The 27,095-nt window shown below is 41.2% G+C and overlaps 1 protein-coding gene across 7 annotated transcripts in view; it reads left to right on the top strand.

Moving 5' to 3' along the window:
- ASTN2 (astrotactin 2) overlaps window positions 1-27,095 on the top strand; it is a 1,016,905-nt gene that overhangs the window by 401,750 nt on the left and 588,060 nt on the right. For all 7 annotated transcript variants that reach the window (XM_078375313.1, XM_002743253.6, XM_078375307.1 and 4 more), the window contains one exon: window positions 19,070-19,237. In XM_078375313.1, coding sequence (XP_078231439.1) covers window positions 19,070-19,237 — 168 coding nt within the window. The remainder of the gene's footprint in view (window positions 1-19,069; window positions 19,238-27,095) is intronic.

Genomic DNA, 27,095 nt, shown 5'->3' with positions numbered 1-27,095 from the left:
AGCTGGTATCACACTTAAAATGTGAAATCAATTAAAAATGGCAGTTTCTGCTACCCCAAAAGGGAGAGCATGAGTACAGGGATGAGGGCACATTGTATGCATATTGCCATGTAGCTGGCTTGGCAGTTTTCTACAGTGCGGAATGTTAGAGCCAGAAACTATTTTCAGCCGTATCTTAGCCTGTTCTCCTCCTTAGGCATCTCACCCTCAGGCCAAATAAAATGCCTATTTCCTGAAGGCCCAGACTCTGTTTTGTTCCTTTACAGCATATCTTTCCTTTTTTCTAAATCCCTTTACCCCTTGAATTAGTCTGTTCTCATGCTGCGAATAAAGATATACCCGAGACTGGGTAATTGTAGAGGAAAGAGGTTTAATTGACTCACAGTTCCACTTGGCTGAGGAGGCCTCACACTCATGGCAGAAGGCACAGAGGAGCAAGTCACATCTTACATGGTGGCAGGAAAGAAAGAGTGAAAACTAAACAAAAGGGGTTTCTTGTTTATAAAATCATGAGATCTTGTGAGACTTACTTCCATGAGAACAATATGGGGGAAACCGCCCCCATAATTCAATTATCTCCCACGAGCTCCCTCCCACAACTTATGGGAATTATGGGTGCTACAATTCAAGATGAGATTTGGGCAAGGACACAGTCAAACCATATCACCCCTCCCCTCCATTTAGCTTCCTGCTACTGAACTCAGCTCAGGTGTGACCGTTTGTAGGAAGCATTCTCTGACTTTGCAGAGGAGGCAAGCATCCCTGCTCTGTGCTCCCCAAGCTTCCTATTTTATCGTCATCACAACACCGATTATGTTCTATTATAATGGTCTATCTTGTTAATTCTCAATTGAACCGTACACTACTTTCGGACAGGGAGTCTTCCATTTTTATAACCACCCCCTTTTGTGACAGTATTCAACATAGAGTGGGAGCTCAGTATATATAGATCTGTTCCCTATTCAAGTTACTTTTAAAAATAACTCAAAAAACAATTCTGAGAAATTTAATACCATTACTTCAGTTATGATTCCTGTTATTGAATTATTGGTTGCAATTTTATTTTGAAGCCCAAAATTAGGTCACAACGTTTGACAAAGAGGTAGACACTTCAAAACGAGTATTGAGCCCAGTAAGCATAAGCTGCATTCTCACAAAGCTATATCAGGAATGGGATGGAAGATAGAGAAGGTAATTCTCACTGAGGTAGACATCAAAAGATTCGTAGAGAAGGTAAAGGCTGAGTTGAGCATCAAAGGGTAAGTTGGGCTTGGACAGATTCATTGTCCACTTCCAAGAACTTGTTTGAGGATGGAATGAGACTGTTTTATGCAAAAAGAAATTGGCCCCAGCTTCTCCCCTCTCCCCAATCAACCTTCAGCATCAGCCCTCAGCAGCACCCAGCCCCATCCCCTCTCCAACCTCACATGGTCAGTAAGATCCATCTAGGCAACAGGTGCATACTTTTGGCATATTGCATGTTCCAAACACAGTGTGAGGACAGCAAGTTGGCACCGAGAGTCCTCCAGTCCTATTTCAGTCCCCATCCTCTCTCCTTCCAGAAACAACCTCACCACTAGAATGCAAATCAACATAATATAGATCCTTATGAAAATAACAGCTAGAATTCATCATGTGCCAGGCAGTATGCTAGGTATTTTACCTATAATACCTTTTCTAATCTTTTAAGAATTTATTCACTCATTGAACAAGTATTTATTTCCTGTTTCTTATGTCATAGAGCAGTAGAGATGCTGTGCTGGAAAAGATAGACACAGCCCCTGCCTGCAGGATGCTTTCATTCTCTGCAGGAGGTGGACACCAAAGCAAATTAGCAAAACAACAAAGTAGGCATTAGCAACATGTGAGAGTGGCTGTGAGGATAATTAAAATGGCATGAAATAATTAAAATAGAGGAGAGTTGGGATGGAAAGCTGAGATATGGTGGTCAGGGAAGATCTCGCTGAGAAAGTAGTATTTAAAGGAACATGTGAAATTGTGTGGGAGAGGAAAGTGTGTTTCAGGCAGAGGGAACAACATAGTCAAAGCCACTTGGGTGACATGAACAAGGTGCAACAAGGTGAACGTGGTTGGGGCAGATGGCGATGAGTGGTAGAAGTGAGCAGAGGCAAGCTCTTCTGTGGAAGGGGCATTCTCTTTCCTTTCCATGGGCAATGACACCGAGGGAAGTAGAGCAAGGCAGTTCTTTGGTTCAGGGACATGTACTGTCTGCTCCAATTTTGTGTATTTAAGCTAAGCTGGTTCATTCCACCCCTGGCCAGTTAATACTCTTGAAGACTTTGAATGTCACAGGTCTGGTCATTCCTCCCCCTTCCTTTACCCCACACCCTTCTTTATTGTCTTGTTTTTGTTTGTTTGTTTTGTCTTTTGTGTTTTTCAGTATCTTCCTGTTTCTTGTCATAGTTTTTGGTGTTTATCTGGTACCCCTCTCCATGCCACCCTGAGAACCCAGGACAGGTGGACTTCTCGGACCCGCTTCTGAGCCTTGCTCAGATGCAGCCCCTCTGCCCACTGCCCGTTCTGATTCCATCCTCCATAGCACTCTTGCCAACACATTTAACCATCCTGCTGCTGAGTCCCCAACTCCCAGCTGGCAATCGTCTTCATTATTTGAGGAGAATCAGTTTTACTAAGCACCTTGAGTATGTATTTGAAGTTTCAGAGAATGATAAATTGGGAAGGTGAAATATCAGGGCAGTGGATGAAAACCATTTTTTAAAGGAATTTGCCCCCGCCTCCCATGTTAAGTCTAGTTTTCAGAATCAGTGTGTTGCCATTGAAGAAGCTATTAGGAGAATCTCAGGGCATTTTCCTTTAATAGAAATGAGAAAGTCAAAGAGAAACAAACCAGCAATTTTTTTTTTTGCCTTGGGATACTATGCACAATTATTTCTCAGAAGCGATCTTTAATTGTTTCATCTAAAGGGTATGCATCTTCTTTGCTCTGACTGTCTCCTCATAGAGGCTTGTGAATTGGATCCAGCTATTAGTAGCACTTACTAATTTCCTCTGAGTCTTGCTGGCTGAAGCGCCAGGCTTGGAACAACTTTTAATTTTGTTTTTAATTAAATTTCAGTTGTTTCAAATCACTCACTTTTAATGTCATTTCTTGCAGTCCTCAGAGACAGCAGGAGCTGTGTGTTCTTGTTTATGTACATACACAATCTGATGTGTATATATCCATGGTGTGGCTAAAGACTGACTCCTGGCTGAGGACCAGAGCAGGAACAGACAATCGGGAAAGCAGAAATGAGTCACAGAATGGGCTTTTGGTTACACTGCTATATCCAAAGCTAATATGTTGTTCAAGCAGGAGTCTTGGTTACTGTGTTTGTTTTTGCGAAACTATATTTGAACAAGACAGCATTTTCTTTTATTTCACAGTAGAACTATCAAATATATGTAGGTAGAAATAGTATAAGAATACCTAACATTTATCCAGCATTTATTATGTGTCAGGTGCTGTTTTAAGCATTTTTCATATATTACGTTGTTCACATTAAAAGTGAGTAATTTGAAACAAGGGAAATTTAATTTACATCTATTACCTCCCACATTCCTATGAGATTGTGATCCACATTTTTATAGCTGAGGAACCAAGGCCCATTTAACTGGATCATTATCATTTGGTTAGTTAGTGGTGTGGCCAGAACCTGAATACCAGCTGGCTGGCTCTGTATTTCTGTTCTTAAACACTACCCTGGGCTCTCTGTCTATAAAAAACAGAAAGGCTTCATCATCTAAATGAATTTAGCAACAACAAAAAAAATGGCAATTGACTAGTTTTTTAGAACAGTGAAATGATATTAACTTTGTTTGGTCTTTTATAGAGTCTCTGCGCATGCCCATTCCTGTTGTGTAAACTGCAAGAGTGCCCCATGGGGTTTGGTCCAGATTTCACAAGCCATTGTTTGGCTATTTAGCTGTGTCCTTCCAGATATTAACAGCTCAGAAATGACAATTAAGTTTAAAGCAAAAGCATAACTATACTCCAGTTGTCCTGTGTTTCTCATAGTTTAGCTCATTGTTTGCTAGACCGTAGGTTCCAACTGAAAATAGAACCCAATCTATTTTCTATGTCAAAAACTTCACATTTAAAAAAAAAAGCCCAGCCTGGTGGCTCATATCTATAATCCCAACACTTTGAGAAGCCGGGACAGGAGGATTGCTTGAGTTCAGGTGTTCAAGACCAATCTGGGCAACAAAGTAATATCCTACCTCTACAAAAAATGTAAAAGTTAGCCGGGCATTGTTGCATGTACCTGTAGTCCCAGCTACTAATGAGACTGAGGTAGGAGAGTTGCTTGAGCCCAGGAGTTCAAGCCTGCAGTGAGATGTGATTGCACCACTGCACCCCAGCCTGAGCAACAGACGGTGACCATGTCTCAAAAACAATAAAATAAAATAAAAAGGAACTTCACATATCTTGTTACCTTTGCAGAGAACATTATTTCACTAATATGATTATCTCCCTTCTCCACTGTAAAATACACACACGTGCATGCACACACACACACACACCCCTATCAGGTGCTCACAGCAGCTTATTCCTTTCTACAAAGCACTCATTCATATGTGCAATAATCTAAGTGTTAGTGCATTTACTTGCTTAATGCTCTTCTTCTCCCCAACATTGTACACTCTGTATGGCCAAGTGCTATGTCTTTTATATTTCCTGTTGGATTCCCAGCTTTTACAACCAGGCTTGGCACATAAGTGGTGCTCAATAAACATTTGTCGACAGTATGAATAAATACACTCAGAAGTTAAATACAATTATCAGTCTGCTAAGAAATAAAGTTTCAGGAGACAAAGTACAGGGCCCTGAGTATGGTCTTCTGGATTCTAGTTCCAGATTTGTAGTTAAATAATTGTGTGTAACTTGGGCAAGACACTTTTACTGACCTCAACTTCTCCATCTGTGACGTGGTAATGAAGTAGCTCCCTAGAACATATATGCATATACACTGAGTATAATATAATTGAATACCAACCACTCTAATAAGTACTTTTCATTCTTCGGCTTACTTCTTTCTGACAGTAACCCTACAGGTAGTTACTGTTACTGTTTTGATTTTATTTTTCAAATGAGCTTACTGAGTCCAAAAGAGGGTAATACTTTTGCCCAAGGGGACACAGCTATGAAACAGACCTGACTCCAGAACCTCTAACAGCTCTTGCTATGAGGATCAAGTGAGCTATTGGATGTAAAGTTGTTATGCAGTATCTTAAATGCTAAACAAAAATAAAATTGCATATTATCAAGGCCCTTTAGTGAGTCTCAGGTAAGATCTGAGGCACCGCTGGAGAGTATGGGGAGGGAACTGTGGGATTTGCCTCTTTTGTTTCCATTTGATAGCATCTATGGCAATATTCTGCAAATAGTTGCCTGAAAGCACCATTCATTCATTCCCAATACTTTACTGATTACTTACTAAGGGCCAAAGGCTGTGCTTAGAGATGCCAATTTAAAGATGAATTAGATATGGATTCTTCTTTAGAAAACTCACTCTCTCCCTAGGTAGATAAGACATCTGCATATCCTACACCCTGCCACTTGCTGACTACTCAGAAAGTGTGGGCTAAATTCAAATCCATCAGTGGTGACACTGATTTAAGAAGCGAGATGCATGTACCAGGCTTCAGGACAGGGGAAGGACAGGCTACTTCCAGGTGACAGGACCAGGGAAGGAAGATGAATGAGTATTATCTGGGAAGATAGGGGTGGTTAGGAAGAAATTTCAAGATATGGGGACAAAGGCAAGAGTGGGAAGAAGAAAAGGCATTAGTTAGTCAATTTCTGCCTATCTTGGCCCACTGTCTCACCCTATTCCAACAGAGGAAGAACATAGGCTTGGCAGTTAGCTAGAGACAAAAAAAAAAAAAAAAAAAAAAAAAAAGGCAATTTTTGGTCACTTTCTATGCGTTTTGCTCACTGCTACAATTTTATATATATTCTACCCTGTCTTCCTTCCCAAGCCTTCTGAAGTTGGTGTTATTGCTATTTTCAATATCATGGAAGTACTAGTAATAGTATCATCATCAATATTCTCATTACAAAGGTAATATACCTATAAATGAAACAAATATTGAATATACCATTTTTCCTATTCCTAGGATATTATTTCCAATCCTAGTCTTCCTGGTTGAATTGTCTTTTGATGTATATCCTAGAATTTCTGCTACACACACATACACACACACACACACACACACACACACCCTGAATGGCTATTTTTGTTTGTTTATTTCAAATATGAGATAATACCTTATACCTTAACTGCTGATTTTTGGATGCTTTGCCCCATGTAGTCCTTTGTATCATCATAAAACAATTATGCTTCCTACCTGAACCATGTACATCTCAATGTGCCATTACACACAGGAGTATATGTTAGGTATTGTCCCATTTTTACAAAAGAGGATCCCCAAGGCTCACAGAGGCCAGTTGTGGGCGTAAAGTCCATCAGGTGGTAAATGGCAAGGCTGGGGCTCCAACCAGTCCTCTCCAGCTCCAGAGACTGGCTCCTTCAGACTACATTTCACCAGCTGGGAACAGAAGATAGGAATTCATCTTTCATGTGACATATACCAGAAATGAGGACCTCAGCCACCTTGTGCCCTACTTGAACCCCAGGGCTTTCATTTGGCTCTTGAATACAAACCTTAGATTTTTCTCTCCTTACATTTCCCAGAATTCATAGTAGGGCTTGGTTGGTAAAAGGGCTGGTTGCTGAGCAGGCTACAGTGTGGCTAAGATGCAGATCCCTGTTATTATGTTGCCCTAGGTATCAATATTGTATATTTAGGCAGCTGTTCTCATCCGTGCCAGACAGTAAAATTTGTTCTATCAACATGACTGTTGAAACCGCTGATTTTTGGATGCTTTGCCCCATGTAGTCCTTTGTAGCATCATAAAACAATTAGATTTAGGCTTAGCATCAATTTGAATTATTGTCCAGTTTCCAGAAAATATCTCCTGAAAATGTCATGATGATGTATTACATGTCTTTGGAGATATTAAGTATTGAATTACAATATTATGTCACCTTCTCGCTGACTTCTTTTTTTCTCTCTCCCTTTCTTTTAGCATGGCATTATTTATGTTTCAGCTACCACCATGAGAAGCTCAGTGTTTAGAGAAATAATCAGAGATGTATGTTGACAGAAGCAACAAAGAAAAAAATAAAACAAACAAAAATCTTAGTGATGTGGATAGGTTTTCCTTGAAGCAGTCAGAGTGTGAGGCAGCCATGGGTTCACAGAACTCTAGAGTCACAGTCAGCCTGCATTCTAATTTTGAATCATCAGTTTCCTGGCTGTGCAATTTAGGACACGTACATTTAACCTCTTTTAGCTCCAATTTCCTTGTCTGTAAAATGGGAATAAAAGTAACACCTACCCTCTAGTGGTATTTCTAAGCAATGGCAGTAGTAAAAAAAAAAAAAAAAATCCCATTTTCTATGTGCATTCAATGAGTGAGGCACATACACAGAGTTACATTTACCTTGCAAATGCTGCAAGGTAAGTGCTATTCACCCTCTTTTAGATGAGGAAGCAGAGAAAAGAAATATAGAGCATTTCCCAGGGTCACTCAAATGATGAATCATCAGGGCACCTTTTGAATCCAGGTGTGCCCACCTCAAGGTCTATGCTATTTCCAATGAAGCCATTTCCAGACAAAAGAGGAGAGAGTAGAAAGCAAGGGATCTAGAGAAAAAGGAACACTTGCAAACACACACATACACTAACACAAGAGACACAAAGCAAGCCAGTGCCTATGCCTAATTTGGTCAGCTGGCATCCAACCCACAGTGTAGTAATGAAACAGATTTGGGGAGGAATTGCTAATATGGTTATTCTTAGTGCTCAGTGTTGTGAGCTGTCTTTGACAAACAGCTCCTGATGTTTCTGCAGATTCCCTGGGAAAGGCAGAAGGAAGTGCATCTCACAAAAAAAGGGTGGACCCTAAGAAGTAGGAACAGGGCTGCAGGGAGCATAGTGAAGTTGGTTGGTCCTACAGGCCATAAGGTGTACTCATTCACTTGTTAATTTATTCAGCCATCTATGTCTTAGCCACCAATTTCCATTCCAAATGTATTGCACCTAATATATATGCCAGGCATACTTCTAGGACCCCTACAACAGTTCCTCACTCTTGCCGCATGTCTTCAAGTAGGATCTCTCATTCCTACCCTATGCAGATCATCCCAAGATATTGTGACAATCAGGAAAAAAGCTACTAGGATAAGTCAGCCTAGAAGAAATGAGTCTAACCTGAATAGATGAGAGCAAGGTGATTTTTTTTTTTTTTTAATGAAACTATTATCTGGCCATGTCCCAGGCAGGAACCATGTTACACAATGTCAGGAGGCACCATCTACATAAAAGACACATTATTAGTAGAATTATCTATGCTTATGTGTATGTACAAATGTGCATGCACATATACAGAAACACAATTATCAATTGTATATACACATGCAAAATACATAGCAATATGTATTGTATATATAGACAAATAGACAGTTATAAATAGAATGCACGAATTGTCATGTGCATTTTGTCCCTAGAATAATAAAACATGAAGGCCTTAGCCAGTCACTGTCCTATCCATAGGCTATCCAAACGAATCTTATTTAATTGCCATAGAAGCTCTGTGAAGTAAGCTTTCACATCATACAGAAAAAGAAATGGAGGAGGCTTACCAGGACTAAGTGATTTGTTCTAGAATCATACAGCAACTCAGTGGCTGGGCTAGGATTTAATCTGTTTCCATTAGATGCCTGTCAAAGTTCCCATCTAAGTTCATGTCTTACTTGAGCAACTGACAGAGAGAGAGATTTTTTAATATTAGGAATTCAGAGCTAAATGACCTTTGGGTTCGGAGAGCAGTCATCAACCATGTTCATTCAAAAAGCACAGATCTTGGTTTAAAAAGAAACCAAACTGAAATTGCATCTGATGCCTAAATTCCCAATGAAGTAATGAGAGAGTTAAAAAAAAATAAAATCAATCAATCAATTAATTAAAAGTAAACAGCTTCTTTCAACCTTTAGCCAAAATTCTTCTTTAAAAATTTAAATAAGATGAAGAAAAATGAGAAAACATGTTATAACTTTATTCTTTTTTTTGAGATGGAGTTTTGCTCTTGTTACCCAGGCTGGAGTACAATGACGCGATCTTGGCTCACCGCAACCTCTGCCTCCTGGGTTCAGGCAATTCTCCTGCCTCAGCCTCCTGAGTAGCTGGGATTACAGGCACGTACCACCATGCCCAGCTAATTTTTTGTGTTTGTAGTAGAGACAGGGTTTAACCACGTTGACCAGGATGGTCTCGATCTCTTGACCTTGTGATCCACCCTCCTCAGCCTCCCAAAGCGCTGGGATTACAGGCGTGAGCCACCACGCCCGGCCCATGACTTTATTCTTTTCCCGTTGCCTGGTTTGGTACCAAACTGTTGTATTCTTAGGGGAAAAGATGCTTTTTTTCTTTGAAATGTCAAAACTTCAAACCTTTTTTGTCGCGTCTCAAACACCCCTAACTCAGCTTTGAAGCAAGAGCGTGGATACATAAAGGCATGTAGAATTCTGTGGCAATGTGTTTTCAGTGAAACTTCGGTCACAAGTTCTGAGGTAGGGAAGACAGAAAATGATAGACACACATTTGCCTGTAGCAAATTTGGGCACAGCACTTCAGGAAGATGTCTATTTGGAAACAGAAAGGGGCATTTAGATATAGCTTTATTTGGAAACAACTGTATATATATTTTTAACCTAGAATACCCCAAATCCCAGTGGACTGTTGATGGTTTTTTTTTTTCTGGGATATGCAGTGATAAGATCTCAATGTTTCTTCTATGAAGTGATCCTCTCACAGTTACTAGCATTTCCTACTCCCAGGAGGGAGCTCTAGTCTAGTGGCAATTCCCTTCCACCAGGACAGTTCTTGATTGTCAATGGAAGATACTGGCACAGACCCTGAGCTAGAAGTCATGGCACTTGGATTCTGGTCTGGCTCTGACACCTATGGCTCTGGGAGAGTCAGGAGATTTCTCTCACTCCCACTTCCCTCATGGCCGGAAGAGGTTGAGTCACAAAGTCCATGTTCTAGCTATGGCTATTTCACTAATCCTAGGAGGGATCTTCGGTATATCCCCCTCTTTCCTTGACCCTCACTTTCCTTATTTCTGCAAAAGGAATTTTTTCTGATTATAACATACATTTTCAATATGGATAAAACATCCCCAAAGGGGTAAAAATTGATCTTGGGGGGTGGGGTGAAAATATTTTACCCTATATACAGTAAAAGTATAGTATATAAACAGTATATACTGTGTATAAGCAGATACATATCTCCGGTATTAAAATTTCATGGGTGGGAGGTAATTAGGGAAAAATTTGTAAAAACACTTGGCAAAAATATTAAAGTCTGAGAAACTCTGAACTAGAGAAACTCAACATTTTCTGATAGTCTGTAAAATTAGATACATAACTAGAATAGCACTATAAAATTCTAATCTGTTGTATGATTCCAGGAAACCCCAATCTTAACCAAGTTGCATACAGTCTTCTTCAGAGCAATGAAAGGAAGTATTTTTATGTAAAATTAACAAAAAGAAAGAGGTTGACTGTCTTTTAAATAGCCACTGGAACATCTCAGCATTTTCTTAGCTTCTTTCTTTGCTTTATCATTTCCATCTGATTCACACATTTTATGGGTATTATAATCTTTCTGTCCATCCAGTGATGTTGGAAGTGTTTAGAACCAGATAAGATACCAGACTTGGTATCTGGGGAGTGGATGAAAATAGCTTAAGTCAGACTTGAGTTTTTGTCCTGAGCTCCGTGAACCTAATGGAACTGTGTTTCACTTATTCGTGACATTTGTTATCCTATGAATTTGGTTTTATACATTTGAAAGCTTTATTCTGAGAAGTGTTTCATAGGTATTCCAAGCAGAAAATAAAGGTGGAGCAAATGGCAAGCTTGAGACATTTGCTGTCAAATAAGTCAGAGGTGGCCAGGAGCAGTGGCTCATACCTGTAATTCCAACATTTGAGAGACCAAGGCAGGTGGCTCGCTTGAGCCCAGGAGTTTGAGACCAGCTTGGACAACATGTCGAAACCCTGTATCTGTGAAAACCACAAAAAATTAGTCGGGTATGGTGGTCCTGTAGCATCTATGTAGTCCCAGCAACCTGGAAGGCTGAGGTGGGAGGATCACCTCAGCCAGGGAGGTCGAGGCTGCAGTGAGTCATGATCACATCACTACACTCTAGCCTGGGTGAAAGAGTTAGAGCTGGCTCAAAACAAACCCAAAAAACCAACCAAGCTAGAATGGCGAGCATTAAAAATCTGGAGATAACAGGTGCTGGAGAGGATGTGAAGAAATAGGAACACTTTTACACTGTTGGTGGGAGTGTATATTAGTGTAACCTTTGTGGAAGACAGTGTGGTGATTCCTCAAGGATCTAGAAATAGAAATACCATTTGACCCAGCAATCCCATTGCTGGATATATACCCAAAGGTTTATAAATTGTTCTATTATAAAGACACATACACATGTATGTTCATTGCAGCACTGTTTACAATAGCAAAGACTTGGAGCCAACTAAAGAAAATGTGGCACATATATACCATGGAATACTATGCAGCCATAAAAAGGACGAGTTTATGTCCTTTTCAGGGACCTGGATGAATCTGGAAACCATCATTCTCAGTGAACTGACACAAAAACAGAAAACCAAACACCACATGTTCTCAGTCATAAGTGGGTGTTGAACAATAAGAACACATGGACACAGGGAGGGGGACATCACACACTGAGGTCTATTAGGGGGGCTAGGGGAGCAATATCAGGGGGTGGAGAGGTTGGGGAGGGATAACATTAGGAGAAATGCCTAATGTAGGTGGCAGGGGGATGGATACGGCAAGCCAGCATGGCATGTGTATACCTATGTAACAATCCTGCAAGATCTGCACATGTACCCTACAACTTAAAGTATAATAATATTTTAAAAACCACCAAGCAAACAAAAAAAAAGAAGACAGAGGTAATTTGCTAGGGCTTGCATTAAAAAGTTTTACAATCTGAGTTGCTTTACCAATAGAAATTAATTTTCTCCTATTTCTGGAGATTAGAAGTTTGAGATCATGGTGTTAGCAGGGCTGGTTTCTTCTGGGCCTCTCCCCTTGGCTTGTAGATGGCTTTCCTCACTGTGTCCTCAGATGGTTATACCTCTATGTGTACCTGTGACCCCAAATCCTCTTCTGATAAGGACATCAGTCATATTGAAATAAGATGCACCCCAATGACTTCATTTAACCTGAATTATCTCTTTGAAGAGCCTGTCTTCAAGGACAGTCACATTCTGAGACACTAGAGGTTAGGACTGCAGCATATGAATTTGGGGCAGAACACAGTCCAACCCATAATGGGTAGGAACCATATAGAGGAATAGGCTGGGGTTGATCCAAAGCAAAAGGAAAGAAGACGGCAGAGGAAAGCGAGGTGGGAGCGGAAGATCAGGAGGTGAAGACAGAGATAACTGGCTGAGGACTCTCGGAGATCCTTGTATGAGAACCACCCCACAATAATGATCCCCCACAATAAAAACCCCTTGGAGGTTCAGGGAGCGGCTGCTCTCAGAGACTGTTTACTCCTAGCTATCCAGGTTGCCTCTGCCCATACTCAGAAATCCTCAAGCTCGTGTTTAACCCCATTTTTGCGGTTCGACCACCCACTCCTTAATTTTCTGTTAATGGTAGGTGGTGGAATGTATTTATTCAAGCCTGATTTGGGGCTCTGTGGACCCAGGAGAAGGGTAAAAGTGATACATTCTTTTTGGGTCTGTCAGGCTGATAGTAGATATGGTCTTCAATACTGCTTTATCACACAGTTTGCTTTTCATCGTGTTCCCAGGAAGACGTTTCCCCAGGTCCAAGACAGCTAGGACCTGTGGTATATATGATGTAACAGAAGGAAAGAAATCTTTAACTATTTTTACCCAAAGAAAAAGGGGAAATAAAAATGAAAACTTTTGGCTAAACAGTCCCTATGCTTCATTTGCAAAGACCATCTTTTAGCCACACAGTTTTTCATTACTCTGCTCACCATTTGCCACTGTGACCAGAGCCTTCTTTTGAAATCTCCGATCCATGGTTCTCAAAGGTCTGTCTCATGATGCGAGGTGTAATGAAAGGGATTTGCAGCTGCCGTCTGGCTCCTCAGGCAATTTTGTCTGGTGATACCTCCTTCCGCGGTATTTTCAGTTCTCATCTGTAGCCTTCTGTTTCTTTGGGGGCTGATGTGCCTCTGGCTTTTCAAAGTGTACTACAGAGTGTCCTGAGCTCCCCAGCTCACCCCTGATCTATGCTGCACAATTACAGAAGCGGGTTTATAATCAATGTAATTGAAGATCAGAGTTAATGAGGACCTCCGTGCCCGTGCAGTCCCCTGAGCAACGCTGGGCTTCAGATGGTAGATAACGAAATGATTGCGCTGAACTGAAAATCCATTTGGCTAATTAGCTGATGTATATTCCCACAAGTCAGTGGGAGAAAAAATTACATATATATATATATTTAAAAATAAGGAAACATGACATTTTGAAGTTGAGATTTTGGCAGAGATTTATTTCAGAGTCATTGCTCTCTGGGGAGATCTATATGAGTGTAGAGAGGAACTCAGAACAGTCAGTAAAGGGGGGAGGACACTTCTAATCTAAAGCCAAAAAATAAAACAAGGATCCAAAGAAAAACTAGAAAAGCATGAGACACATGGAATCGTGCATTTTATTCCTTTTCTGTGTAGTTTGTATTCCCAGATAAATGGAATTTATTCAGAGAGCTCTGCTTGACATTCCTTAAACTTAGTGCTTGCTTTCTCTCTCACATGCCCACACGGAACCTTGACTACACACTAAGCATGGCGGTGATTGTAGAGTTAAATGAAGCTGGACTTTGCCTTTAAGAGATGCACAGTCTAGGTGGGCAAATAAATAAGGGAAGCGAGGGACTGGGGGAGGGAAGCAGACAGTCATGCTTTGCCTTAGAGTTTTCATATCTAATCTTCCTTCATGGGCTATAAGTTATCAGTAGGCAGACACCATATTTTATTCAACCAAAGCCTGCTGCGGGGCTTGGCACATAGCCATATCTGAGTGAATGAATGGCACTCTACCAAAGTACATATAGGTGCTACTTGAGTGGTATGCCTTGCAAGTAATAAAGAGATTAGGAGTAGTACAGGCCAGTTCTGGAGTCTAGCTTGAAGGGGTAAATGCTGCATAGGTGGCCACTTACTCTGGAAGAAACGGTTCATTATGCCATGGTCTCCTTTGCATCCTTCAAAGTGTAGCTTAAAGGCCAACTCTTCGATGTTCCTCTTTGAGCCTCCTTTTTCCTCTCCCTTATATCCAGACGATGCCTATATTTTTCAGGCAATTCTTTCCACAGCCTACGTTGTATTAAAGATATTTGGGCAGATATTTGGGCTGCCTTGTTTTATCCATAATTTTCTCAATGGATTCAGCCCATTTCTCAGTCTCTATGTCTATTTCTTACACAGGAATGAGTTTAATCGACATTGGGCAAATGATGACATTACATTAGGCACAAAGTTACTTCTTTTCAGGCTCTGATATGGCACCTCCCTTCCACACATCCTTGACCCTTCTCACTGACTTTCTTTACCTGTCTCTCTGCTTTTGTAATACACATCATGAGCCCATTGGGTGAACAAGAGCTCAGGAGCAACAATAGTGATGTTTGAAGTTTAATTTGGAGCTGGGGAGATTCTGAAGGGCTGGTCTTATATTCTGGCTCTCACAGGATGGAAAAAAAATTAAACTGTGGGATCAATGTGGAGGCATTTCTGCTCCGCAATTCCATGATTAAGTGAATTGAATTTCCCTCTAGTCAAGCATGGAACTCTGATTTCATTAATGCACTTGACATTCACTAAACTCCTAGTATGTGCCAGGCATTTTACTGAGAGTTGGATTGATAAGGACTAATGAGTCATGACCTCTTCTCTGTAAGAAATCACAGTCTATCAGAGAAAGCAAAAGCCTCCAACTCTACATGATATGCACTAAGACAGAGAGAAAGGACCATAGAAAGCAACCTGACCAAAACACCTGAGCTTCAAGATAGCTTGAGAAAATGCCAATGTTCCAGCTTTGAAGGCTGATAACAAAAACCTTGGTTTAAATTCTGCTTTTGCCACTTACTGATTGTGCAAATTTGACCAGGTCAGTTTCTGTCTGAACCTTGTGTTAAACTGGAGGAAATACATATCCTCCAAGGCTGTTGTAAGGATTAAGTGAGCAGAATACATATCACATTCATGCCACGAATGAACAGAGGGTGTTCAAAGGATAGTAACTCCCTTCTGCCATTAAACCATCTGTATAACTCTGCATAATATCTTTTTAAAGACATTAAGGATAAACTGCTGTCTTAGTTTGTTCGGCCTACTATAGCAGTTGGTTTATGAACAACAGAAATTTATTTCTCACAGTTCTGGAGGCTGCAGATTCCAAGATCAAGGTGCTAAAATATTAGATGTTTGGTAAGAGTCAATTTCCTTATTCATAGATGACCACTTCTCACTGCCTCCTTACATGGTAGAAGGAGTGAGGGAACTCTGAGTCTCTTTGATAATCCGATTAAGGGGCTCCACCCATGTAATGACCTCCCAAAGGCTCCACCTCCAGATATCACCACCCTGGAAATTAGATTTCAACACAGGAATTTGGGAGGACACAAACTTTCCATTTATTGTACCTGCTTTCAAGCTAGTCTCTTCCAAGGAGACTCATATTTCTCATAGTTGAGAGAAATCTGTTTACTGGTATTGCATTTAGAGCTTCTAAATTCATAAGAATTCAAAATAATCATTAAAATAGCTCCTATTCCTTGAGATTTCACAGTGCTTGTAGTGGACATTGTGATGCTGCACTCAGGTTTCCAGGCAGCACCTAGGCGCTTATTCCTCAGCTCCCAGAAATGTGGATGGTTGGCCACTCTCAGCTGAGTCCCTTTTTGAGAAATGCCTTCCATTGTAAGGGACCACTTCAGGCAAGATTTTGCCCCCTTTCCAGGGATTGCTCACAGCCTATGACTGGCCAGTGTGGGGACATAAACTCCTGACATCTCGGTCTTGATTTGGAATATCACTTAAGGACCATCCCAGCGCCAGAGCTCCCCATGGGATTAGTTGAGGGCTTTGCTGTATGTCGGTTTGACCTTTCCCTTTGCCCGATCCCACTTCGCTCATCCTCTTGTAAGAATATGTACCGCAAAACATCCTGAATGCCTGTGTCTGCCTCTGAGTCTGTTTTCTGATGATTCTGACCTAAGACAAATGCATTGTCTTATGTAATCTTTGTATCAGCCTAGGAAAGGGGAATTGGTATCACACTTTTCATATAGGATAACTGAGGGTTTGTTTTCTTGCCCAAGTTTGCAGAGCTGGTAAGTAAAAAAGTGAGGATATAAAGTCTTATCTTTCCGATTCTATTCTCTTTATCACTGCACTGTGTAGCTTTCCTGAAGTAGAGGGATTAACCAAACAGCCCTGGGACACAATTCAATATCCATCTTTCAGTCTTTAGTGAGAATAAATACAAGAATTATCCACTTAAACAGCATGACTGTGCTTTTTTAAAGAAAAATCTGTAGTTGATACTGATATTCTGTGCCTTGCTCAAGGACCCATGTGACATGTTTCTGCTTGGGCTTATTTCCAGGGGGGGAAATATGGCTTTGCAGATAGATTTGCATATCTTCTCTTGCCAGAAATTTGAGATATGGAATCCAACAGACTCCTTCCTTTTTTGCTTTAGCTGCCAAGGACTTTAGGGCCAACTTGAAATGTGGTCATTTCCTTATCTCAGTCCTGATACTATCTATTCCCTCTACTTCACAAGGATGTCTCCTTCTTTTGCACCAAAATTATGTTGTCCACTGTGTCTTAGGGATTTATTGCATAGGATGACAGAAATGATATGATTTGTGTAAATGGAAGAAGATAATCATTGCCGATCATACCCTCACTATTTCCAGGGATACTTCTCCTCCCACAGTCTTAGATGATCAGACAACCAGGTGTGGTCTGATGTGATCCTGCCTCCCTGGCCATTGCTCATTGGACCACAGCTGTGCACCAGAGCCCAAAGGAGTCCAACCATAGGTCAGCTAGCAGAGTCAGATGTAACCTGACAGAGAGGCCTCTCTAGAACCCATATGATGCTCATTAACTGAGTCTGACTTTGGAGAACTTGAATTGCATACACAGAAAATTTTTTGTTTATTTGTTTTTAGTTGACAACGAGGTAGACACAAGGAAAGCTGAGTCATGCTAATTATAAAATACAATTTAAAGTCTCCTTCTGCTGCAGTCCCCAGCTCTGCCATCAATCTAGATTCATACTCCCTGTCCAGCTTCGTGAAGCCTGGTCTTGTTTGGGTACATATTTTTCCCCCTTTGAAATTCTGTCTTTGTTTTGTTTTATTGCTGTACATGCATATACTCATCATTTGCAACTTATATGCAGCCATCCTGAATGGGCTTCTGTTTCTTGCCTCCCCAAAAAAGTGTGTGTGTATATGTGTGTGTGTACATGTGCATGTGTGGGGAATACATATTATATGTGTATATGTAATATAGTAATACATTATATGTATGTTTCCACATATATGTGGGATAATAACATTTTTGAGCAAATATTGGCCTATGCAAGCACTCAAAAAGAAATGTTAGTCATCAGAAATGTTGAAATATTAGTTGATTATAACAAAAATGTTCATGTTTAGCTTCTCCTGAAGAAAATATGAAGATCTGGTACCACTTGCCTTTAGTTCCATGTGGCAAGAGCTTCTGGAGCTGGGTCATAGCTGCTTCAATTTTTTTTTTCTCACTCTGTTGCCCAGGCTGAAGTGCAATGGCATGATCTCTGCTCACTGCAACCTCTGCCTCCTGAGTTCAAGTGATTCTTCTGCCTGAGCCTCTTGAGTGGCTGAGATTACAGGCACATGTCACCATGCCTGGCTAATTTTTATATTTTTAGTAGAGAAGAAATTAGACCATATTGGTCATGCTGGTCTTGAACCCCTGACTTCATGATCCACCCTTCTCGGCCTCCCGAAGTGCTTGGATTACAGGCATAAGCCACTGTGCCCGGCCCATAGCTGCTCCACTTTAATGGAGCCTACAGTGTTCATTGTATCCCAAACCCCACCTTCTCCCTATTGTTTTGCAACATCTGGACATTTTTTCTGGGGTGGCTGCTGCTCTATTCCTTACAGGTGCTGGGAATTTCTTTGGAAATCTCACTTTATCTCTGTCTTCTCTATCCTGGTCTGTCTCTATATATCTTTTTGTCTTTCTTATAATAAAACTAAAACAAAACAAACAACACAAGCTAGGCAAGGAGTCCTGGATGCTATTTCCTTCACACTCAGCCAGTCTCTCCTATATCAGCCACCTCGCCCCTGTGGGCATCAATGACCTCCATTCCACAGGAGATACCTGAGTGACAGGGACATTAGCTTTTCTCTTTTCCTTTGAAATTTAATATTTAATCATTATTCCTAGAATAAGTCAGGTGCCAGCTAAGCATTTTATCTGCATGCATTTATTTTGTTGAATTAAATTTGTTTATTTCATTCTCCTATCAACTCCATGAGGTAGGTTTCATTAATATTCTCCTCTAAAGAGAAAGTAACCAAGACCCAGGGGCACTGTGTGACTTGCCTGAAGTCAGTGCCTAGTAAGGGGAGATCCTGAATTTGACCCTACTTCCCACTCAGTCCTAAGGGGCTATCTTTCATCACTAGGCCGAACTCTCTCCCATGTTTGATTTGCCTCTGTCTCCCTATGGGCTTGCAATACCATGATAGGTACATTGCAAGTGCGCTTAGACAAGTGAGATCAGATGACCTAGGGGATGTGGATGTACACACCTCTCTGTGTTCCTGTAGCATCAGCTAAGACCCTAAAATCAGCAAGAAAGTAGCTGTCTCTTTCTGTTCACCCATAGGAAGCAGCTTCGTGGTGAGTGAAGGGAGCTACCTGGACATCTCCGACTGGTTAAACCCTGCCAAGCTTTCCCTATATTACCAGATCAATGCGACTTCGCCATGGGTGAGGGACCTCTGTGGACAAAGGACAACAGATGCCTGCGAGCAGCTCTGTGACCCAGAAACAGGTAAGTCATGGGAGCCAGGATAGGGACAGAGGGTGGGAGAGGGTGAATTGAAGGAGCCTCTGTGCTCCCCCTGCCTAAAGAACCATGGATTCTGAGCCATTGACAAGCAGCTGGATAAGAAGGCTCATCGATGTAATTAACACTCATCTATGTGCTGCCATTGCCATTCAAGGGAGGAAATTATTGAGAGAACCACAGAATCTCAGAGTAAGAAAGGACCACAGAGAACATCTGGTCCAACTCCAGACAAGCAAAATGTCTACACTTCTGATATCCCTGCATTCAGAGACTATCTTCTTGGTACTAGCTGGGTGATCTTGAGCAAGACACTGCCTACCTTTCAGTACAAGAGAATGAAAATAGCACCCAACCCACAAAACTGTCATTACGGTTGAATGAGATGCTGTGTGGAAAGCTCATAACGTATTCATTCACTCACTCAGCAGGTATTTCTTTAATAGCCAGGCACATTTTTAGGTATTGGGAGCACAGCAGTGAATAAAATGTGCAAAATCTCCAACCTCATGAAGTTTACCTACCAGTGGGGTAGACACTAAACCTGCACTGTGAATATGGTAGCCACTAGCCACATGTGGCATTTTATTTTAAATTAATTGAAATTAAATAAAATTAAACATTCATTTTCCCAGTCACACCAGCCATATTTCAAGTGCACCATATACTTGCAGCTACATTGTTGCACAATATAGATACAGACGATTTCCATCATTCTGAAAATTTCTGTGGGATAGTCCTGCAGTAATCAAATAAGCAGGTAAATGTATAGACTCTATGAGGTGATGATAGATGCTGGTAATATACAAATATATGGAATACTAAGCTGGGAGTTTGGGTGGTTTCATTATACAGAGAGTGGTCAGGGGAGGCCTCTCTAAGAAGGTGCCATTTGAGCAGGCACTTTGAAATGGGGGAAGAAACCATGTCAATATCAAAAGGACGCGTTCCAGGCAGAAGGAGGTAAAAGAGACAGTGCTCTGCGGGTGAGAACACACAAATGTGCTGTTTATTTAGCACTAGTAGGGAGGCCAGGATGGCTGGAGGGGAGTGAGAAAGAAGATGAGGAGAAGAAAGCTGAGAAGCAGAAGCTTAGGGTGTATAGGATAATATCGACTTTGGATTCTACTCTGAGAAAGATGGACAGTCCTTGGGAGATTCTGAGTAAAGAAGCAACATGCTATGGCCTGCATTTGAACAGAAGCATTCTGGCTGCTGTGTGGCAATTGATTCAGGGGTGTTCAAGGGTTCTATTGCTCTAATCTAGGCAAGAGTTTGTAGCGGCCTGGACCATGGAGGTGAGAGAACAAATGGTGAACAATGATCAGATTCTGGATGTATTTAAGAGTATATACTCAACAGAATTTATTGCTGAATATAGGATGAAATAAATAGAATGGAGTCAAAGATTATTCCAAATTGTTCAGTCTCAACAATGGGACACATTGAGTTACTGTTTACTGCATCAAGGGATGCTGCAGGAAGGTCAGTGCTGCGTGAGGAAAGTAAAGAGTGCTGTTTCAGATATAAGTTCAAGGTGACTACTAAACATCAGTGGAGAAGGGGCATTTGGGTCCTGATCCGAGAGCCCCTGCTAAGGTGGGATTCCAGTACTAGAATGTCTAGCAACTCTGCCAAAATGGGAAGTAAAGCGGGTCTGGGTGTAAGAGTTTACAATGTGCTCTTCACAGGATACTTTTTATTACTGTGACCCAGGAGCCCCTCACACAGTAAGCTCAGTTATACTGGCTGCCACCCTTGGTGGTTTATCTAACCTTTGCCCAGTTAATGCCTGCCTGACCATCAGTCTGGTGCTGGCAGCCTGCCTTTGTGTTCTCCCCAACATCAGGGCCTGGGATAGCCCCTGATTCTTCAAATAGAAGGCACAGATTCCATTAAACACCCAATAGAAAATAAGTTCCAAGATTAGTTACTTGCAGATCCTGAGTCAGGATGGCAGTCATTTGTTCCTGGGTCAGAAAGAGATGGGCAGGGGGCAGGCAGCTAGCTATATGTATTGGGGAATAGGATATGGATCACTCTAAGTTCATGAGCAAATGTCTGAATGGTACCTGTAAAGGAAGTGACAGGAAAGCAGGAACCCCATCTGCTAGGTGGAAAAGATGCCTCTAAGTTCTGGCCACTGGCTTGGGCCGTTTGGATGTAGTGTTCTACTTCTGCTGCCCAGGAGGTAACCTTTGCTTTGTCGTTTCCATTGTAGGCAGGTACCTACTTCGACCACACTGAGGAACTGGAAAGAACTGTAGAACTATAAATTCTGTCAAGGGTGACTGAGCCCTACTTCTCATAAAAAAAAAATGAAACTTGTATTTTAAATGTGTGCTAAGACAACATAAAATTATAAGAATTTACTACAGGTCCAAACAACTCCAATTCAAAGAAGAGGTCTTAGCTGGGGATAGAAATTTGCTACTCTACAGTACCTAGATGGCATTTAAATCCGTGAGACACTATCTTATTTATACTAAATGCTCAGTAAATGGGTAGTATCTTATTTATAGTGGTGCTAAATAAATGATGGTTCTCATTGTCCTCAAATAGAGACCAGGAGCCAGAGAGAAAAAGGAACTTGCCAAGGTTTCAAAGCAAGTTACAAGTGAAACTAGGATTAGAACCTCAGGTTTCCTTACTCTCAGTCTTCTGCTTCCCCCTATAATTTGTATTGGTCTATTTTCTCTGGAACTTCATCTTTCTCTCCGTTCACAAGAGTCTGGCTGGCTTGCATGGAAAACTGGTTACAGAAAAGCAGCCTCTGTGCAGAGATCAGAGGTCTCAGTACTCAGCGCAGTAGCCCCAGTCGAGGATCTCCTCCCTCTATTTGAGGATTTCTTCACTTTTCAATGGGACACCTGTTCAGAAATAAGGAGAGGATTTCTCCAGGCTAACTTTTATGTTTCTGCCAGGTCAGGCTGTGATTCAGCTTTATAACCACCATTCCCTCTAATTGTTTAGTAAGGAGTCTGTTTTGACATATTTTTTGCAGCCTTTGTATAGGCCAATTAGACCAGGTGCGATGGCTCACACCTGTAATCCCAGCACTTTGAGAGGCTGAGGTGAGTGGATCACTTGAGCCCAAGAGTCCAAGACCAGTCTGGGCAACATGACTTTTTTCCATTAAAAAGAAAATACAAAAATTAGCCGGGCATGTTAACACATGCCCATAGTCCCAGCTACCCTAGAGGCTGAGGTGAGAGGATTGCTTGAGTCCTGGAGGTCTTGGCTACAGTGAGCCATGATCATGCTACTATATACTAGCCTAAGCAACAGAGTGAGACCCTGTCCCAAAAATCAATCAATAAATAAATAGGGCAACTGGAGCAGCAATTTGAAAATGCAAAACAGCTCTTCTGCATCATCTAACCAGACAGCTAAGCTTCTTTTTTTAATCAAGATGGTTAAGCTTTAGGTCACTGCCACCCTTACCTACCCCTAACCACCAAAACACACACACACACACACCAAAACACACACACACCAAAACACACACACACACATACAGGAACAGAAACACAAATTCTAGTTTATTCTTACCAAAAAACCAGGTAAGCCCTTGTGGAAGTATATATCTCTGGATCTGGCCCCTTAGTTTTTTTCCCATTTTTTTCCTTGAAAAGGAAGCAAGGTTATTGGTAGAAGGGAACAGAAAGGGCCCCCTTCATTGCTTCCATGAAACCCAAGCTAGACAAGTAGTGAGTGCCTGTGGGTCTGACCTAGTTCCCCAACTGATCTGCTTTCAGGTGCAAGTTTGTGGTTTCTAATGTTGCTTTCCATTAGCCACAGACTTGAGGGCATAATTCTAAGCAGTGGTTCATCCAAGGAACTCTGTGTTAGCTGGTTTGAAGAATAAGGAACTCTTCCACCAATATCCTCTAGAATTAAACACACACACACACACCACTCTTTTGAGCTGGAAATGTCACTAGAATCCACTAGGTCCACCTCCTCAACTTCATGGCTCATGCTCTTGATGTCCAGAGAAGACAGCGGACAGGATGAAGATCACACAGCTGGCAAACCGCAAAGCCAGGACATAAATCGAGGTTTCCATTCCTTAAACCAGTGCTTCTGAAGCCTCAGCAGGTCTGGAGTGAAGCCTGAGCTTCTGCATTTCTAACAAGCTGGGAGCTGCTGCTGATGCTTCTGGCTCAAGGACTACCCTGTTGCAGCAAGGCTCTGAACACTCCCAAATAGTCCTCCCATGTTCCCCACTCACAGGGAATGACTCAGTTGCCGAATGTGTTCATTTAATTATCTTAACAAAACTGTATTTATTTCTGTCTCCTCAACTTCTGCCTCTATTCGCCTTGTGTCCTGGGTTCTAGGTACATCACCCACGTGCAGTTTGCTGAAGGCACCATGCCCTCACATGCCTCTGTCCCTTTTACAGGCTGTTTCTCCCCTTGAAATGTCTTTTTCCTTTTAATGGGAGAGCAGGGGCTTCTTTTTATTTTCTACATGTTCAGCTCAAACACATCTCCTCTCCCTACCCCTGAAAAGATGAAGGGGTCCTCCTCCCTACTGTCATAGACTTCTGTGCTTCCATATGTCATGGCCTTGTTCCTCTATAGAGTCATTGTTGTTTCCTTGTCTGGAATTATCGCCAGACTATAAACTTTGTTGGATCAAGGAGGGAGGTTTAAGATGTCTGTTTCATTTTTCTTGCTAAAAATTTAGTGGCTGGGCATGGTAGCTCATGCCTGTAATCCCAGCACTTTGGAGATGAAGGCGGGTGGATGACAAGGTCAGGAGTTCGAGACCAGCCTGACCAACATGGTGAAACCCTGTTTCTATTAAAAATACAAAACTTAGCTGGGCATGGTGGCGCACACTTGTATTCCCAGCTACTCGGGAGTCTGAGGCAGGAGAATCACTTGAACTCAGGAGGTGGAGGTTGCAGTGAGCTGAGATTGTGCCATTGCACTCTAGCTTGGGTGACAGGGCAAGACTCTGTCTCAAAAAAAAAAAAAAATAGTATAATGCCTGACATGTAATTAAGAGACAAAGAATAATACAAGCAGGAAGGAAGAAGGGAATTTTCCTCCCTATGTTTCTTGAAATAATTTTATATACCAATTCTAGTTTTTCCTTTTTATCCATTTACACAAGAGCTCAAGTTAAATATTTTGCAGCTCTAGAAAAATTGAGTCACCAACAACTGTGCAGCATCCAGTTATCTGGATTCTAGGATACCCTGGTCTCGCCCTCTTATTCCACCACATCTCCAAGAGCATCCCACTTTCCATTGCTTACTCTGCTTATACTCACAGTTATTCCCCAAGCCATGTAAAATTTCACCTTCCGACCAGAGTTCAACTCTTCTCTCCCCCTGAAATGCCTTCCACCCTTTGATCATCTGCTTTCCACAATCATATTCATTTAATTTCTTCTTACTTCTTCCCAGTAGAATGGATGGCTTCTTTTACAGAATCATCAGAGTTCTTTGTTGACTAAAAACCAGAGTTATTATTTGAACATGTATCTCCCCTACTAGCAAGTACGCTCCTTAGGGCCAGAGATCACATCTGTTCCTATATTCTTTCCACCCCAATATCCAGCAAAGCACCTTGCTCTTATAAGTCACTCAAGGCATAAATGGATAGGACTTCCTACAGGTAGAAAATTGAAATGGGAACATAAGATCCCTAAATATATTTTCATGGAGCTTAACTCAGATCCACTTTGTAAAATTTAGTTCAATTCATTAGATTCAATTCAAGCAAGATTTTCTTAATTCTGCAACTCATAAGTCGGTGTGTTAAGTGTTATGTGAAATCACAGACAAATTGCACCATGTTCTTGCCTTCATGGATTTTACAATCTCACAGGTATAAAAAGAATCTGCTCATATATAGCTATTATCAAAAACACAGTGTCCTATAAATCAAGAACAATGCATTAACAAAGTGCCTCATGGCTGCAGAATAGGGAGGAATGTATTCTAGATGGGGATTTCAGGAGATCCATCATGGAGATGACCTTTTAGCTCAGTTTTGTAAAATCAGTAGGGACTATGAGTATGGAGGGTGCTTTAGCAGAGGGAACTTGATTTTTGAAAAAGGAAAGTTTAGAATGATTGTAGGACCCAGAGAGCAGTTTAGTTGTGCTAACATCTGGAGAATGAAATGCAGGCAGAGCACTGAGAGAGTGGCAGTGGATGAAGTTGGGAAGGTAATATGAAGATAAGTCCTTAAAAGGTAAGGATACAGACTTTAAGAACATCTGTCCACCTGTTTTGGAGAGCATCAACTCCCTAAAAGAACAGCTAGAACTTTCTCCACTCTTTGCTTTCCATCGGGAATTAGAATTTGGGGACAGTCATGGAAAAACTAAATCCTGAAGCCCTATACATATTTAAGTCTTGATATGTCAAAAGTGGCTTAGCTTTTTTTAAGTAAGTCTCTCCTTTGTGAGTCAAATCTGTGGGGCTGGATAGAATCATGGAGTTAAAGCACTGGTTATCATTTCTTAAAGCTTTTCTGGATGTGTTGATAAGAGGAATTATTTCTCCCAAGTGACAGTGAAGGAGGAGGAAAGTGGAGGAGATGCTTCCGCTGAAAAAAATGTATATAATTGTCTTGATGCATGGATGAACCTGGCCAAGTTTTCCTGGCTGCATGCCACGGCCCATCTCCAGTGTGGTTTTCCAGGGATTTCAACAATTAGTACCACCCACAGGGATGACTATGGAATTAGATCCGTCATGAGCTGCAGCTAGCTCACGTGGCATCATGAGAGTTGACTGTTAACATCTTTTCCCAACTCTTTGTTCAGTGATGGCATGTTGATAGCCTGAAAATATGCTATGGTGAGGATGTTTACACCAACAAAATTGGTAAATGCTACAAAATCAGAGTTTATTTTTTTTTTCAAAATGACAATCATTAAACATTTACCAGCACAACCCTGGATGAGATGTAATATCTTCCTGAGTCACACAACCAGGTTCAAATACTCTTTTCTCTGTTTCCCAGTTGTAGGGAACTGGGTAAGTCATTTAATATATTCAAGCCTCATTTTTTATAAGTAAAAAATCAGAAGAATAATTTCTATTTCTTAGGATTGTTGTAAAGATGAGATGAAAAATAAAATTTAAAATGCACTGATGCAGTGGATAATATATGGTGGAAACCCAATACAAGGATTTCTTTTATTTTTATAATCAGTTATTCAGTCATGTGTATCATCACTTATTAGTTCAATAAATATTTCATGAGACTTTTAATCCAACAATGTGCATAGCATTAGATTATGTGAGAAGAAAATATGATATCGTCTCTGCCCTCTAGGAGTTAACCAGCTGAAGGAGAAATTTAGAGTAATCTAGACATGCCTATCTGCTGAACTTTTGTCTAGTCCTTGTGTGACTTCTAAATTTTTGCAATGAAAAAAATTACTAGTCGGGCATGGTGGCTTGTGCCTGTAATCCCAGCACTTTGGGATGCTGAGGAAGGTGAATCACTTGAGTCCAGGAGTTTGAGACCAGCCTGGCCAACATAGTGAAACCCTGTGTCTACTAAAAATACAAAAATTAGCTGAGCATGGTAGTACATGCCTGTAATCCCAACTACTCAGGAGGCTGAGGCACAAGAATTGCTTGAGCCCAGGAGGCAGAGGTTGCAGTGAGCTGAGATTGCACCACTGCCCTCCAGCCTGGGCAGCAGAGTGAGACTCTGTCTCAAAAAAAAGGAAAAAGAAAAAAATTATTAAGTTTCAATCCTAGTGTCAGCTTTGCCATAAATTTGCCATTTCACCTTGAATATGTTGCATACCATGAATTTCAGATTCTTTTTCTTCAACAAAGCCATGAATGGGAACATACTTT

Source organism: Callithrix jacchus, chromosome 1 (genome assembly GCF_049354715.1).
Source record: "Callithrix jacchus isolate 240 chromosome 1, calJac240_pri, whole genome shotgun sequence".
Classification (NCBI taxonomy): domain Eukaryota; kingdom Metazoa; phylum Chordata; class Mammalia; order Primates; family Cebidae; genus Callithrix; species Callithrix jacchus.
Note: the sequence above shows the minus strand (reverse complement) of the source record. Positions and strands in the feature narration are given on the sequence as shown.